Source organism: Leptidea sinapis, chromosome 23 (genome assembly GCF_905404315.1).
Source record: "Leptidea sinapis chromosome 23, ilLepSina1.1, whole genome shotgun sequence".
NCBI lineage: Eukaryota > Metazoa > Arthropoda > Insecta > Lepidoptera > Pieridae > Leptidea > Leptidea sinapis.
In genome coordinates, this window is record NC_066287.1 from 4564554 (window position 1) to 4581804 (window position 17251).

At 37.7% G+C, this 17251-nt stretch overlaps 2 protein-coding genes across 2 annotated transcripts in view; both read right to left on the minus strand.

Moving 5' to 3' along the window:
- The window catches only part of LOC126971412 (uncharacterized), a 370061-nt gene that overhangs the window by 311681 nt on the left and 41129 nt on the right, over positions 1-17251 (minus strand). The window lies entirely within an intron of this gene.
- Positions 1-17251, minus strand: part of LOC126971286 (uncharacterized) — a 69576-nt gene that overhangs the window by 45507 nt on the left and 6818 nt on the right. The window contains exons 5-9 of the mRNA XM_050817511.1: positions 15502-15537; positions 13547-13593; positions 7369-7557; positions 4115-4170; positions 2658-2683 (exon numbers count right to left, since the gene is read on the minus strand). Of these exons, the coding sequence (XP_050673468.1) occupies positions 2658-2683; positions 4115-4170; positions 7369-7557; positions 13547-13593; positions 15502-15537 (354 nt within the window). The remainder of the gene's footprint in view (positions 1-2657; positions 2684-4114; positions 4171-7368; positions 7558-13546; positions 13594-15501; positions 15538-17251) is intronic.

The window sequence follows — 17251 nt, forward strand, 5'->3', positions numbered from 1 at the left end:
TAATATTGTCTTGTACCCATAGTACAGGCTATGCCTACATAGTTTGGGACAAGATAATTTGTGTACGAGTGTGTCAATAAAAAAAATTACGACTTTATTAAAAATAGTGGACCCAACAGACGTTGTCCTGTACACACGTCTTAAATTTGAAAAATCTGTCCAGCCGTTAGGAGGAGTTCACTAACATACACATGAGCAGGAGAATTATATTATATGGACGTAATTGAGAATCTAAACCAATCTCAAATTTACTGAAACAAACATAAAGTCATCAAAATCGGTCAAGCCGTTTAGGAGGTAGTTTAATTGGGAATCTAAACTATTTTTGAATCCACCCGAAGACACACATCAATCTCAAATTCACTGGAACACACAAAAATCTCATCAAAATCGGTCCACCGTTCAGGAGGTAGGTCAATTGTGAATCTAAACCATTCTCGAATCCACCTGAAGACACACAGAAAGTTTTAATGAAATCGGTCCAGCCGTCTAGGAGGAGTACAGTGACATACACACGCACACAAGAATTATATATATAAAGATTTAAAAAAAAAAATATTAACTATGGGATGAGCTTACTTGCGTGGTTACTGTTTCCAAAATTATACGAAATGGGTATCTTCAAAAAAAAGCACGTAAGCTTTACTAAAAGGCAGCGCTCCCGTGATTCCTTTAGTATAGCAGGAGAATGTAGGTGGCGGTGTTCACTTATGAATAATATACCGATCTAAAATATATAGTTTAGAACAAAGCAACCGAAAATCAACGTTTTGAAGTTTAGAAATCCTAAGACCATATTTGACATTAGCATCAGGTATCTACCCACATTATAAAAACTATATAACTGAATTTCGTAATTTATGTGTTTAAGTCTAAACTTTTAATTATTGGCGAGAATGTTTATTTTTTAATGGATTATTAATAAATTTAATGTTTTAATCAATTAATCGAATTCGTTTTTTAAATATTTTTTATAATCGAGAACCAACAGTAACGATCGTGTAATTGATAAGAACATCTCCCGGACGCGGCACGAGGAAGGGATATGAAACTTTACCAAAGGGCTTTGTCTCTACAAACAGACAGACATATTTTAACTATTGTCACCGAATAGACAATAATAATAAATCCCTCTCCGTGGGACGCTTATAATTAAGTGATTACTCTACTAGCGCTGCGGAACCCAGGTATTTAAGATTAAGTCTTTAGCACCCATTGACGTACAATAAATGACTAGACTAAAATCACGCTCAAAAATTGTCTGAAAAAAAATTCTGCCTACGCGTGTATTACACAGATTTTTTGTTCAGTTGTGTTTCGACCGCGCTTGGAATACAACGCCACGCATAATAGTTTTCAGTGAAAAACTGTCCAAATAACAGCATATCAAAACTTTACAAGAACGAAGTGTCGTATTTTTTTATGGAATAGGAGGACAAACGAGCATACGGGTCACCTCTTGCAATACCAGAGGAATCACAGGAGCGTTGCCAGTCTTTTAGGAAGGTGTAAGCGCTTTTTTTGAAGGTAAGTTATTTTTAAACTTGGTGTAACCGAAAACTGGACCGAAATAGCAAAATTTATTCGTTTTTGTAAATTTACGCACAAAACACTAATCCTATTCTTAATTTGAAGCTTCCATATCTGCATAACGTGCCTTAAACTTTAGAAGAAACTTTGAATAGTTATAATTGTTAAACTACTGGTTCGAATTGAAAATTGAATGAAATGTGAAATATAAGTACCGTGTTTATACAATGTCTGTTTGCTTACTGAAAATTTAGACTTTAACTTTACCCACAACGAAGTTATAGGGGGTCGAAAATGTCCTGAACTGCTTCGAGATATGGATGGTACGGCCGTGCCACTTGTTTTTGCTTGACTTGGCGAAAGAAACAAAAGCGAAACTATAGCACTCGCACAATACATTATTATATTACTGTACAACTATTTTTAAATAATAAAGTTAATTTTTTTGGTTCTTAACAACATTCACACTTTTATTTTTGATATTACAACCCCATAATATTTTGGTCCTTCGAGCCTTCAGAAGAATTTTGAATCCACAGTTTTAACGCTCAATCCGCTCTCTGCGGGTCAAATATTCAGCGGGTCATTATATAACAACGAATTCGTGATTTTAATGGAGCTGACCCAAGTCTGCATGCATCTGTTATGTTCACGCAAGCGAAGTTCCTGTTCTGCAGAGTGCGAGCCTGCTCCTACCCTATCATGAAACTATACCTGGAGACACGATTCTTTGATTATGAATCGTATCATTAATATATTGCCTAGTAATACATCCAAAGGAACTCTTCTCTAAATATTACTTACATAGTTAAAACACATTTTACAACTTTTTAAATCTCTGGAATAATATTTTCATGTTATTTTATATATAAGTTTTAATTCAATCTCATTAAAATGATTAAGTACTTACTCTAGTTACGAACGGCTAAGTACAGTATTTAACAACAAGAAAACAATACTTATATGTAGCACAATTCACATTAATTAAACAATTTATATTAAATAGCTATTGTGATGAAAAATTTTGGAATTATTACGATAAAATTAAAATAGGTTATAAGGCTCTTATGAAAAGGCGGTTCGACTAAAATTTACTTAAACTTATTTTAAAATAATAAAAAACTCACAGCTTGCTGACTCGTATCACCAAAGTCTGAAACAAAAATATATTATACTAAGTTATGTTAAGGATTGTTCTCCGTTATGCTCCAACTAGATACCGCCCTGAGAACAATAGCTTTTTTTATTACGGCAACTTTTAGCTTATGTGCGTGGCATCTTGACAACCATTGCATCTTTTAAATTTTGTAACAAACGCTTCGTGTTATTTTACATTGAAATTAATAAAATACAAAATACTTACTGATGATAATATTAGGTGATCCCAGTGTCTTTCTTATTTCTTGTTGTATTACTTTTAAAAAGTTTTACTACGCAACCCGGCATTTTAATTTCAATTATTAGCAATGTTTAACAGAACATGTGGGACACATCAACGTCACATATTGTTGTCGAGACTGGCTCGAGTACGCTCACTTGGGCGGAGTATTAGTTAACGCACTTTGCGACCACGCCTGCGGTATCTAGTTGGAGTGCAGTGGAGAACAATCTTTTGCATAGTTTTCATAAAGAACACATACAGCTTAACAAATCCTTAGATACATATGAAGGCGTAGCGTACTTTATGAATACATAGTAAATTAGAGATCACACTTATAGTGCGATAATAGTTATTTATGCAACTGTTGTGTAATAAGGGGTATTAAAACATGAATTATTAACAGTTGCATACAAGACTTTACCTACACCCAGAATATGAATCCTCTAAAAGATCCTGGAACAGTTAGCTTACTGCTAACATTAAAACACCAGTCCTAGTAGTAACCTAATATCATCCATTACTGATTATATACAAATAAAGTAAGTATTAATCAAAGAATTATTAATTTTAGTAGTAATTTATATTTTTTATAGTGCAGTAATTAAAATTCACTCGAATATAATGTTCTTTTGCAGCGTTTAAAATGAATCGCTCATTTTTTGTAAACAAAGCAATAAAAATATCGAAGAAAAATGGCGGTGATTCGAATAACCTACTTTTTTTTACGGCGGGCGACGTTCTGGTAGTGTGGAGCGCGCATAAACGAAAATGTTCTTTTTTTTTTTAATTCATACAGATACCACGCATCGAGCAATAAGAATGTGGCTGTCTGTTGAAACTCTTTGCGCATGAAGGGATCGAAAAAAACAAAGGAGTGTTGTTATGAAATTCAGTACAACATTACAACACTCTTTTGGATGATGTAATGGTTATTAGAAAATTGGGTGTTTTAATGTTGTCAATAAGCTAACTGTTTCAGAATCTTTAATAGAGGATTTAAAGCATGGGTGTAGATAAATCAAATGATATAACCGCAATTATTATTGGCGATCATTATCAGTCCTTTACAAGTTATTGGTAAGAAGTGCTTAACTGACAGAACGTGCAATAAATTATTTCCAAAACATGGCTAGTGGTGTCCTCCGAACATTGAACACAACCCGGTAGCTGTATTTTAAATTGTTCAAAGGGATTTTTACTTACCAGATCCAAGATATCCTGAATAACCGAGGTCTTGTGAAAGCGTCTTGGAGTTCGTTCTGTAAATATGTATATATTGTATAATATTTGGTGCGCAAAAATCGTTCGGAGTAAGCCACTTTGATACCAAGTATCTAACTGACTATCGCCCATTTCTAGGTAAGATTTTAATTTCTTATTAAGACATTTTCAAAGTAATCGTCCTGACTTATTATTACGCGGTCTTTCGCGCATAATTCAAATTCAAATATTTTTATTCAAAATAGGATTTAAAATCACTTATTGAACGTCAGAAACTACCACCCATTCAAAAGAGACTGCCTCAGACCTGAGAAGAATGGGCGCAAGAAACTCAGCGGGCCTTTTTTTTAAATATAAAATGTGGATTACAATGTGATATCGTACAATAAACATTTATAATTAAAGAGCCTGAGGGTGTTCGCTTTATTCCCAATCCGTGGTGTCATTAAGAAAATCGTTAAATAACCTTTCCCACACAAACGTTTCTTAACAATTCTTTTAAATTTCATAACACATTTGTTTTGTACATTTTCTGGGATCATATTGTAGAAGCATATACATCGCCCAACAAAAGACTTACTAACTCGACCCAACCGAGTAGTAGGCATAACAAGTTTATGTTTGTTCCTCGTGTTAACATTATGAATGTCACAGTTTCTAGAAAATTCCTCAATGTGCTTATGAACATACAGAACATTAGCATATAAAATAGAACAAAATTCAATAAGTCACAATCCACCAACTTTTAGAAGTGAAAATTTTTTAAGCTTCGTTGTGATTTGAAGCTCATTGAAACGATAAAGCGAGACAGTAAAAAGAGGCAGACACATAAATTCATAAGATTTTGTGGGAGAAAATCAAATAGGAAGCCTTATAGTAAATAAGCTTAAAATTATATAAGCCTTATATAGTATATCTACCAGTGGGAGGCTCCTTTGCACAGGATGCCGGCTAGATTATGTGTAAGCATTGTTGTTTCAGTCTGAATGGCGCCATAGCTAGTGAAATATCTTGCCAAATAAGACTTGACATCTACTGTCTCATGGTGACGAGCGCAGTTGTAGTGCCGCTCAGAATTTTTGGGGTTTTTCAAGAATCCTGAGCGGCACTGCATTGTAATGGGCATGGCGTATCAATTATCATCAGCTGAACGTCCTGCTCGTCTCGTCTCTTATTTTAATATAAAAAAAACAGTTTTTGGTGCCAGGCGATCATAGTTGAAGAACAGATTGAACAGATATTATTTTATGTATGACGCGAGTATACTTCAGTATATTCTGACGTCATGTGCACGACGTATTACTACATACACACCAGGAGAACATAAATATAGTAGCGGTGATAGTAGTCTTTCAAAGCGGTTGAAATCGTGTGTCATTCTAGCAACATGTACCAGAACTTCATATTATGCAGTTTAGAGTAAATTTTACAAACGTCTCGTTTTGAAGGTTTCACTTCTACGACATGTGAATTACACACATTCTTTTATTTATCAAATATATCATTATCATCAACGGCTCGCTTAATTGTAGGTGATCACCCTAGTAAAAACATGGTGAATGTTTACGTTTAAAAAGCTTCAGTGGGGTCCACATATTACCCATCTAGCAGATAGACTCAGCTCTACGGCATATGCAGTTAGAAAGATTAGAGAGTACACGAATGTTGCGACCGCTAGATTAGTTATTTTCACAGCATCATGACGTACGGTATATTACTATGGGGTCATGCTGCTGACATTGATATAGTGTTTGCACTGCAAAAGAGAGCTGTTCGTGCTATATATCAGCTTGGTAATAGACAGTCTTAGAGAAAAATTTAAAGAAATAAATATTATGACTGTTCATTGTCAGTACATTTATGAAAATTTAATGTATGTTCACAAAAATCGTCACCTTTTTGCTCTTAATAGTGATTTTCATTATTATAACACTAGAAATAAGGGATTGCTTGTAACTAATTCTAGTAGGCTTCATAAGATACATAATAGCTTTAAGGGTAAATGTATACACTTCTACAATAAAGTCCCAGCCACTGTTCAGGCATTATCTAAAAAAATAAATTTAAATGTTTTATAAAAAAATGGCTCTGTCGTAAATCCTATTACTCCACTGCTGAATATCTAAATGATCGGACAGCCTGGGACTAGATTGTGATTATTTTAAAGCGATAGAAATGACTGTACAATATTGTATACTTTTATTGAAAATAGCGCAAAAAAAAGAATGCTGGGAGAGTTTCTTGCACCGCTTCTTCTCTCTCAGAGCGCCATTTGTTTCCAAAGCGGTAGTAGTATAAGAAATGACATCAAAAAGAATTCTAAAGGAATCAATTTTGAGAAAATAAATGCCTTTTATGCCTTTTTATGCTTTTATTATAACTTTCTTGATACATTGAGGTATGAGAAGCATGTTTTACCGAAGTTTCGGAATTGTATCTACCAAGTTGATTCTGAGTGATCGTTGTAGACTCTTCTTTTATGGAATATATTACACTTATTCAATTGTTTTTCACCAACTCCAGAATACCCAAATTATCATTCATAATGTATATCAAAGTGACATTCATAATGTTAACACGAGGAACAAACATAAACTTGTTATGCCTACTACTCGGTTCGTAAGTAAGTCTTTTGTTGGGCGATGTATATGCTTCTACAATATGATCCCAGAAAATGTACATTACAATGTGTTACGAAATTTTAAAGAATTGTTAAAAAACGTTTGTGTGGGAAAGGTTATTATAGCATAAACGATTTTCTTAATGACACCACGGACTGGGAATAAAGCGAACACCCTCAGGCTCTTTAATTATAAATGTTTATTGTACGATAACACATTGTAATCCATATTTTATATTAAAAAAAAAAGGCCCTGCTGGCTGAGTTTCTTGCGCCCATTCTTCTCAGGTGTGAGGCAGTCTCTTTTGAATGGGTGTTAGTTTTTGACGTTCAATAAGCGATTTTAAATCCTTTTTTGAATAAAAATATTTGAATTTGAATATCACATTATTCTGGGGTTGCAAGAGAGAATGGCGTAAACTTTGTAAATCTTCATTTTAAAAGCAGTTGCAAAGTCCTTACTGCGTTTCTTGTTATGTTACAAGTCCGTTTATCGGTTTCAAGACCTATAAAAACTGATTCCCGTGAATTTGTTGGAAAATCTTTTTATGGGGAACGGGGAATGTAAAACATACTGTTTCCTTCAACTTCTAGTATAGTTTGTTTGGATAGATACCCCTCAAGGTCCATGAGTTTCAGCTGTCTCTTCTCCTTCATGTAGCTTCTAGGAGCCTCGCTGGTCTGCTCCGTCAGTACGGTTGAAGACGCCCTGAAGATCACCAGGTACCCCACCACCACCGAAAGGCTGAAGAGCGCAAGAAGGCACGCCACGCACGTGTACTCCGAGCCAACTATCTTCTTTAAACTGAAATTTACATATTTGGTGTTATGCTCAGCAATTATGAGATTCCTTTGTATTTCTACTGGATTTACTGTTTACATTACATCGGATAGGGAAATATCGACATGGTTGGGGGAGGTCTATAATAGGGTCCATTACCAAAATTTAATAGAAAATAGTTATTTGTTCAACAAGTGAGCAAAGTTATATTTTGCTTAGAGTGCTGACTTTAGGTCACGTGGTGAAGTAGTCTAGAATTGAATCACGAGCGTAGCGAGTGTTTCTAAAATAGACTACTGAGGTAGTGAGTGATTTAAAGGCACGAGCCAAAAAAAAATTTGCTCTCGTGTGAAACATATAACTTTTCACCTCGACTAGCGAGAAAAGTACATTAAGTAAGAGAAACAATTAAGATAATAAATTTTTGTGACAATGAGATAATACGCTAGGCTAAAATGAGTTTCGGAACGCACCTTTTTTTTTTTATGGAATAGGAGGACAAACGAGCGTACGGGTCACCTGTTGTTAAGTGATCACCGCCGCCCACAATCTCTTGCAACACCAGAGGAATCACAGAAGCGTTGCCGGCCTTTAAGGAAGGTGTACGCGCTTTTTTTGAAGGTACCCATGTCATATCGTCCCTGAAACACCGCACAAGGAAGCTCATTCCACAGCTTTGTAGTACGTGGAAGGAAGCTCCTTGAAAACCGCACTGTGGAGGACCGCCACACATCCAGATGGTGAGGATGATATCCTAACTTGTGGCGTGTCGTGCGAAGGTGGAATTCGGCGGCAGGAATCAGGTTAAACAGCTCTTCGGAACACTCCCCGTGATAAATGCGGTAGAAGACACACAATGAAGCGACGTCTCTACGCAACGCCAAGTGATCCAGCCGTTCACAGAGCACTGGATCCCCGACAATTCGAGCTGCTCTGCGTTGCACGCGGTCAAATGGATCGAGCTGATACTGGGGTGCGCCAGACCAGAGATGACAGCAATACTCCATGTGTGGCCGGACCTGCGCTTTGTAGAGCGCTAGTATGTGGGCCGGCTTGAAGTATTGCCGTGCTCTATTAATGACGCCCAGTTTCTTTGAAGCCAATTTGGCTTTGCCTTCCAGATGACCACGAAATTGGCAATCGCTCGAGATTTCGAGACCCAGTATTCCGATACTAGGCGCGGCTTTAAGAGAAGTGTTCTCGAAGAGCGGTGATACGACAAATGGGGTATTTTTAGTGGTAAACGCGCAAACTTGAGTCTTCTGGGGGTTAAATTGGACAAGGTTCAATTTTCCCCATTCCGCGACCTTCTCAAGAGAGGACTCGATAGAAGACACAAGTTTCTCCCGGCACTGGTCGACGATTTCCCGAGAGAGACCTGCATGGCCAGTGTATACGGCATCACCAGTGCTATCGTCTGCATAGCAATGAATGTTGGAGGTGTCCAACATATCATTGATATGCAGAAGAAACAGCGTGGGAGACAGCACACAGCCTTGGGGCACTCCAGCATTCACGGGCTTCGGGTTCGAGCAATATCCAACAACGACCTGTATGCTGCGCCCAGTGAGGAAGCTGGAGGTCGACTTGCACAAGGGGTCTCGGGAAGCCTAAATAATGGAAGTTTGGAGAGGAGCGCCTTGTTCCATACAAGATCAAAGGCCTTCGCTATATCCAGGCTAACTGCCAGGCCTTCCCCCTTGCTTTCAATAGCCGCTGCCCATCTATGTGTTAGGTATACCAGAAGATCACCTGCCGACCGACCATGGCGAAACCCGTATTGTCGGTCGTTGATCAACTGGTGACCCTCTAGATATACCAAGAGCTGACGGCTAATTATGCTCTCCATGATTTTGGAGAGCAGGGAGGTAATAGCAATAGGCCTGTAGTTTGCCGGATCCGAACTGTCTCCTTTTTTTTGGATCGGATGGACAAGGGCTGACTTCCATGAGTCAGGGACTACGCCTTTAGAATAAGAGTGCCGGAATAAACGCGTTAGCACCGGCGTCAACTCAGGGGCACACGTTCTAAGCACGATTGGAGAAATGCCATCCGGCCCGCTCGACTTCCTGACGTCCAACGAAAACAGAGCTCGCCTAACAGTTTTCTGTCTGAACTGTACTTCAGGCATAGAACTCTGACACCGCGGGATGGTCGGCGGTGTCCGTTGTCGTCAAGAGTCGAGTTGGAGGCGAAAAGAGTGCACAAGAGATCGGCTTTCTCTTTTGCCGTATGGGCCAGGGTGTCATTCCTCATGTGCAACGGCGGCATGGACGGCTGGCTGAAGTTACCAAGAGCAGCTTTCAACAACGACCAGAACTTGCGTGTTCCGGTCGGGTAGCTGGAAAGCTGCTCGCCGATTTTGACGACGTGTTTTGACTTTGCACGGGCGATTTGCCGCTTAAAAAATCTGGAGGCACGGTTGTATTTCCTTTTAAGAACTGTGCAGTTCGGATCCTTTGTGCCCAGCGCCGCAACCCAAGTTCGATACGCCTGTTTTTTGCAGTCAGATGCTGCTTTAACTGACGCATCGAACCAGGGCTGTGATCTGCCACCGATGGGTACTACAGAGTTTGATATAAAAATATCCATATCCTGCAGTATCACATCGGCTACTGCAACGGCGCAGGCACTAGGATCATCCGAAGGTAAACAAACCCTGCCCCAAGGGTAGGATGCAAAAAAGGAACGCATCCTATCCCAATCTGCTGACTTGTAGTGCCAAACGCGGCGGGTCGCTGGTGGTCTGCGACGTTGGCGTCGGATAGGCACAACACTCCTGACCAGGCAATGGTCGGACGTTCCGAGAGGGGCGTCGACAAAGACCTGGTAACCATCGGGATGTGTAGTCAGCAGAAGATCCAATAAGGACGGCATGTGGCTATCCACATCCGGGAGCCGCCTTGGCGACTCAACCAATTGGGATAGACCATACGCCAATGCAAAATTATGCACAGATTGCCCTGCGTAGTCTGTGGTACGTGATCCAAGCCATTCGGCATTGTGCCCGTTGAAATCACCCAAGACTACGATTTCAGCGGAGGGGATCTGTGCAAGTACGTCGTCAATTGCCGCTTGAACGCAGCCCATGAGATGATCGGTATCTGCGTTACCACTATGGGACCTGTAGACACACGCATAGATGCAGACGCGGTCCTCTAAATCTACGCGGAGCCAGAGAGTGGACAGGTCCTCAAAATTGCCGAGACGGCGACAGCAGATATCCTCCCTAACGTATACACATACCCCGGCATGAGGCAAAAAATTGTGCTCAATTTTGTACCCGGGGTACGTTAAATATGACGTATCGCTAGGTCGAGATATCTGCGTCTCAGTAAGGAAACACAAGGCCGGCTGTGCCGTCTCAAGGTGGTGGTGGACGGCGTTTAAATTGGAGTGAATTCCCCTGATATTGCAAAAGTCCACGTTGAGTGTGGAGCGGGGTGCCGTGGTGATACTGCCTCGTTTGTCCTTGGTCATGCGCGGTTCTGTGCCCTCCCCAGAATACGAAGGGCAGCCCGAGCTAGAGTGCCCGGGGAGGGATTCTCCAACTCTGGTAGAGCCGGTACCCTCCTGGGGTAAAATCTTTTTTAGTACCGCTGTCATATTCGGTTGGAGGGGGGGGATAATAGCAAGCGTATGGAGAGTTTTAAAAATTGCATTTGGCTCCATAACTACTTTGTGTAATGCAATCACAGCCATTCGTTTTTTTTAAGAAAACAAGGGACGAGACGAGCAGGACTTTCAGCTGATGGTTATTGATACGCTCTGCCCATAACAATGCAGTGCCGCACAGGATTATTGTAAATCCCCAAAAATTCTGAGCGGCACTGCAACTGCGCTCTGCACATCTTCCGTCTCAAGGTGACCTTGAGACAGAAGATGTTAAGTCTCATTTGTCCAGTAATTTCACTAGCTACGGCGCCCTTCAGACCGAAACACAGTAATGCTTACACATTTCTGCTTCACGGCAGAAATAGGCGCCGTTGTGGTACCCATAATCTAGCCGGCATCCTATGCAAAGGAGCCTCCCACTGGTTCTCTTTATCACCCCACTCCATTTCAATATCGCAAAATATTGTAGAATGTATTGGCGCCTAAATGAGAAAACTCAATGAACAATCATTTAAAAATGACATATTCCAAATTCAAATGTAATATTTTGTTTATTTTTTACTGTAACAGTATTTATGGCCAGACTAAAGACAAAGTCAAATTCAAAGTTTTTATTTGCATAAACATGTTAGATTGATGTTACATAAATATTATAAAGTACATGTTTGCCACATTTATGACGTGCAAATTTTATAAAATATATTTCTAAATCATTAGTTACAATAATATAAATTTAACAAAAGATTAGTAGCAGTATTATATAGTATATAGTCAAGTTTTTAGTTGAAAATATTCGTCTAATGAATATAAGCAGTTTATACTAAGGTATATTTTCAATTTAGATGAGAAATTCCTATTTGACGATACCTCTCTTATTATTTTAAGTAATATAATGTGTGTGTATGATCTGTCCCATTCAAGCAGTAGTGTGTGTAATATTTATTTTAATTATTTAATGTATATTAAGGCACTTTATATAAAAAATAGCTTTGTGCACTTCTTCTCCATATGAACTTTATCTGTGTTATATTTCACGTTCTGCCGATCGTGCATTTTTTTTAAAAGGGGGTAAAGTTTCCACTTTACGAATAAATATATTGATAAATAAATAAATATAACCTTAAAAAGCAGAAATATAAATCTACAATCATTCAGAAATTTGATTTTATCTCATTATGGCCAAGGCGCGACATGTAATTGTATAAAAACGCATTTATTCTCTCATAATTGCTTCCTTTAGAATTCTTTTTGGTGTCATTTCTAACACTACAGCTTCGGAAACAAATGCGCTTGGAGAGAGAAGAAACGAAGCGCCGCAAGAAACACTCCAAGAATTCTTTTTTTGCGCTCTTTTTATAAATGAAATAAAAAAAAAAAAAATTGCTATAAAAATAATTACTTATATCTAATGCCAGGCTGTCCCACCACTTAGATATTCAGCTGTGGCGTAGTAGTAGTATGTAGTACTTACGACAGAGCCATTTTTTAATCAAACATTTTTTTTTATAGATAGTAAGAATGACAAAAATAGATACATAAAAATACAAAATTAGCAGCGCTTTCCGCACTAGGCATGCCTGTATCGCGGAAAACAAGTGAACATACAAATAATATAACACTAGAAATAAGGGATTGCTTGTAACTAATTCTAGTAGGCTTCATAAGATACATAATAGCTTTAAGGGTAAATGTATACACTTTTATAATAAAGTCCCAGCCACTGTTCAGGCATTATCTATAAATACATTTAAATGTTTTATAAAAAAATGGCTCAGTCGTAAATCCTATTACTCCACTGCTGAATATCTAAATGATCGGACAGCCTGGGACTAGATTGTGATTATTTTACAGCGATAGAAATGACTGCACAATATTGTATATTTTTATTGAATAGAGCGCAAAAAAAGAATGCTGGGAGAGTTTCTTGCGCCACTTCTCCTCTCTCAGAGCGTCATTTGTTTCCGAAGCGGTAGTAGTATCTAGTAGTTATTAGAAATGACATCAAAAAGAATTCTAAAGGAATCAATTTTGAGAAAATAAATGCCTTTTATGCCTTTTAATACAATTAAGTAACAAAACCGGTTCATGAGTGAGCTTCAAATTAAATTTTTAAATGAATTCTGAAAATATTTGATATAAGTAAAGTACTCCTTTCTATAATTAATATTATATGTTATAAGTAACCATTATCTATGTGTTTAAGCACGTACAAAATATTTATTTATGATTTGAGTAGTGATCTGACAGAGTATGTGTGAGTGTGCGTGTGTGATGTGTTTGTGTGAGTATGCGTTTTGAAAAATCTTAGTGCCTGATAATGCCTGAACTGGACTTTATTATAAAAGTATGTATCCTTAAAGCTATTTTGTATAATAGAATATTAATAAATTTAACTTACGCACAAGAAACACATGAGCAGGTGTCTGATTTGTTCCTTTTTTCATTCTGTAACCAACAAGACATCAGGATTAGGTATATATTGTCATAAGACTACTTAAAAATTCTAGGGAATTCCAACGGTGATAGAAGAAACCAGTCAATTGTGAACGAAACTAGCATAGCTCCGTATCTATGAAGGAAATACAAGATACTAGCTGACCCGACAGACGTTGTTCTGTGCACAATAAATAAAATACTGTTTTTTATGAATTTGTCAATAACATTTCATAACACCAAGAATTATTTTGTAAAATATGCTCTCTGTCAATAACGTTCTACATTATGTATAGAACGTCATTGTTCCCTGTTGTTAGCTATAATGAAATCGTTTCACAGTAGAACTGTCAAACCGTGCGTCAATAAATTGTCTCATAGAAAATATGTCCATATAAAACAAATATTGGAATTAAAAATAATTATGGGTCTCAAATCGAAATAAAAACTATCCTATATTCCTATCTCTCAAGTTGGACTAAACTGCACTCGATGAAGTAATCCCCATTAAAATTCGTTCATTAGTTTAGGAGTCCATCGCGGACAAACAACGTGTCACGTAATTTATATATATTAAGATAACACTGTGTACTTCATAAATACTTTTGTGATCGACTCATTATTTGAATGTTAGCCTATGTTGAATTTGCCAATAACCGTACGACAAGAACGGTGACATTCCCGCGCACTTTTTTGTAAACCTTTGTATACAGTGTTCGAATCTATCTGTTCAAAACTATACCTAAATTATTTGCCATTATTCTATTTTAAGTTCAAATTGAAATAGCACTTGCTAAAATCAGAAATCGATTGAGGCCTGTGGATTTCGTCAATAAGTCCATCGACTTTACTTAGTATTTCGTGCCGTATGTCTAAATGAGGCTGATCGACTTAAGCGGTACGCAAGGGAACCTTTTTTCGTCCATCTGTCGCATGGCGCATTACAGCCGGCGAGGGAACCATAAATTTCAATTACTGCGTTGAAATCAGGTTGGCCGATTACTCAAATGCCTTTGATTGTTTATGGTATAAGGCGCTACTATTAAAACTTCCACGTTTGGGTTTCCCGAGAGTTTATGCAAGTGGACCTCCAGCTTTCACACTAGGCGCAGCATACAGGTCATAGTCGATGGTTAATGCTCGAACCCGAAGCCTGTGACCGCTGGAGTGCCCCAAAACTGTGTGCTATCTCCAACACTGTATTTTCTGCATATCAATGATATATTGGACATCTCCAACATACATTGCTATGCAGACGATAGCACTGGTGAAGCCGTAGACACGGGCCATGCAGGTCTCTCTTAGAAAATCGTCGACCAGTGCCGGAAGATACCTTCAGACCGAAGCACAATAATGCTTACACATTACTGCTTCACGGCAGAAAAAGGCGACGTTAGACCCATAATCTAGTTGTTAACTCATCCTGTTGAAATTCCCACTGGTAAAAAAGAATTAGCGCGTATTATGTTGTCTATAGTTCATAAATATATCCACGATAAAAATGTATAAAAAGTATGAAAACTGTAAAGGAAGGAGAAAACTTGCTGAGTTTCTTGCCGGTTCTTCTCAGAACAAGACCTCCTGGTAGTCTCTTGAACCAATAGCATCAACATTTATAAGAAAAGAATTTTCATTTCGTTTTATTTTATTTCTTGTCTCATATAGGCCTGTTAATCTCCACTTTACTTATTTGTATGCGTGTATTCATTCTTTTTTACTGCATCTTGATAAATTTTTGAGTTCAGAATTGGATTTCAGCCTGGACCTACCCAGTATGTCGGGAAAACTCCCAGGTGCCAATAGATCAAGTACGGCACAGCATTGTTATAGGCACGGTGTATCACTGTCAGATAAATGTCTTGCACATCTCAAGGCTTTCATCAGAGTAAACTTATTTTTGGTAAAAAAGCGATCACTGACCTTGAACCACCAGCTTTCTACCTTGTCTCTGTGAAACTGAAAAAAAAAAACACAATTTCAATAAATAGAAAAAATCTTCATAGTAATAATAATTCACGAGTGGCATCTTATTAAGAAAAAGTGAAAAATTTGGCAGTGGTAAGGCAACCCATGGATATCCGCTATACCCAGGGGTCATAAGATGAATTGCCGACCTTTCAGTTGGTAGTAGGGAGTCTCAGTCTCAGCTTTAGGAACAAGCTGCAGACTTATCTTTATATTAAACAAAAGCATTATAAAGGTTGATTGGCAAAAAAATTATGAAAATCCATGGCAACCAAGGACGTAAGTAATGAAAGGTTTTATTTAAATTTTGAACTGGCTTGCAAATAGAAAGCTGTTTATTGGAAAAAAAATGAATGAAAAAGTTATAGTTGTTCATTGTTCGTTATTGGTTTTGAAAAGTGTGATGAATTTACTTTTACGCCACTTACAATTCAAAGGGGCAAGAGCTGTTTAGTTTTAAGTGCCGCGAATTATTTAAGAAAAGTACTAAACAAGCCTAGGCTTTGATGGACTTTCGTTTGTGTACCACAGCTTCACTTCGGCCCACATTGACACGTTCGTCATAACATTAACAAGAATATATTGAGAGGCAACAGTCAAAATGTTTATTTCTTTAAATTTTGCTATCAATGATTCTTTAGGATTTACGTCATAAATACCGCTAATAGCTCTCTTCTGCAGCACAAAGATAATGCTACAAACGTAACAAACTCGGATTGTACTAATAATATATATTAAGGGTAGTTTTGGCCATATTTCATAATATGGTTTCGACCTACAAATTCTAGCATTATAATATAACTTTAGTTTTGTGTATCTCCCGTGATACGTCAGCAAAATGATGACCCGAGGAAACAATGCCCGCCAAACCGAGGAACAGCTCCAGCTAACACTTGTGGAGCTAAAAAGTACAAGGGTCAGTACGAACAACTACTAAAAGAAAGGGATGAAAACGAAATTGAGGTTATAGACATTATAAATAAAAATAAATATTTAAAAACTGATCTATGTCAATTGCACATGGAAAACTCAAAGTTAATAGAGGAAAATAAAATCTTGCTAGCGATTGTGAATGAGTTTGAGCAGTATAGAAGTGAATATGAAGAAACCTTAGATCTGGTAGTGAAACTAAAATCCCAGCTATATGAGGCTGAAGATGTTATAAGATCCTTTAAAACAGCAGATCAAAGTTTCAAGAACTCTCAAACCCAGTGCCTATTCAATGAGTTGGTTGGATGTGCCCCAGAAGTTGGTGTGGACTCTGTGGCTTTCCACCCGGCTCTTTTAAGCAAAAATAAATCAAAGAAATATGAAAGATTACGTAAATTAACTAAAAAAAACAATAACAATATTGTTAATAAAAAATACATCACATGAGATCTCCTGGGACTCCTCTCGGTATGGGGGTACCACAAGGATCTATTCTTGGACCCTTTTCTCTGTCTAATTCTCCTCCTAATTTATATAAATGATCTACCTAACCTTGTAGAAAAAAAACACAAGGTGGTATTGTTTGGGGATGATACTTCACTTATATTCAAAGTGAAAAGAAGCCAAATTTTATATGACGAAGTAAACAATGCTCTATCTGACATCGTGTACTGGTTTAGCGCCAATAACTTATTGTTAAATAATCATAAAACCAAATATATTAAATTCACCGCGCCAAATGTCAAAAATGTAGATGCGAATATTTTATTAAATG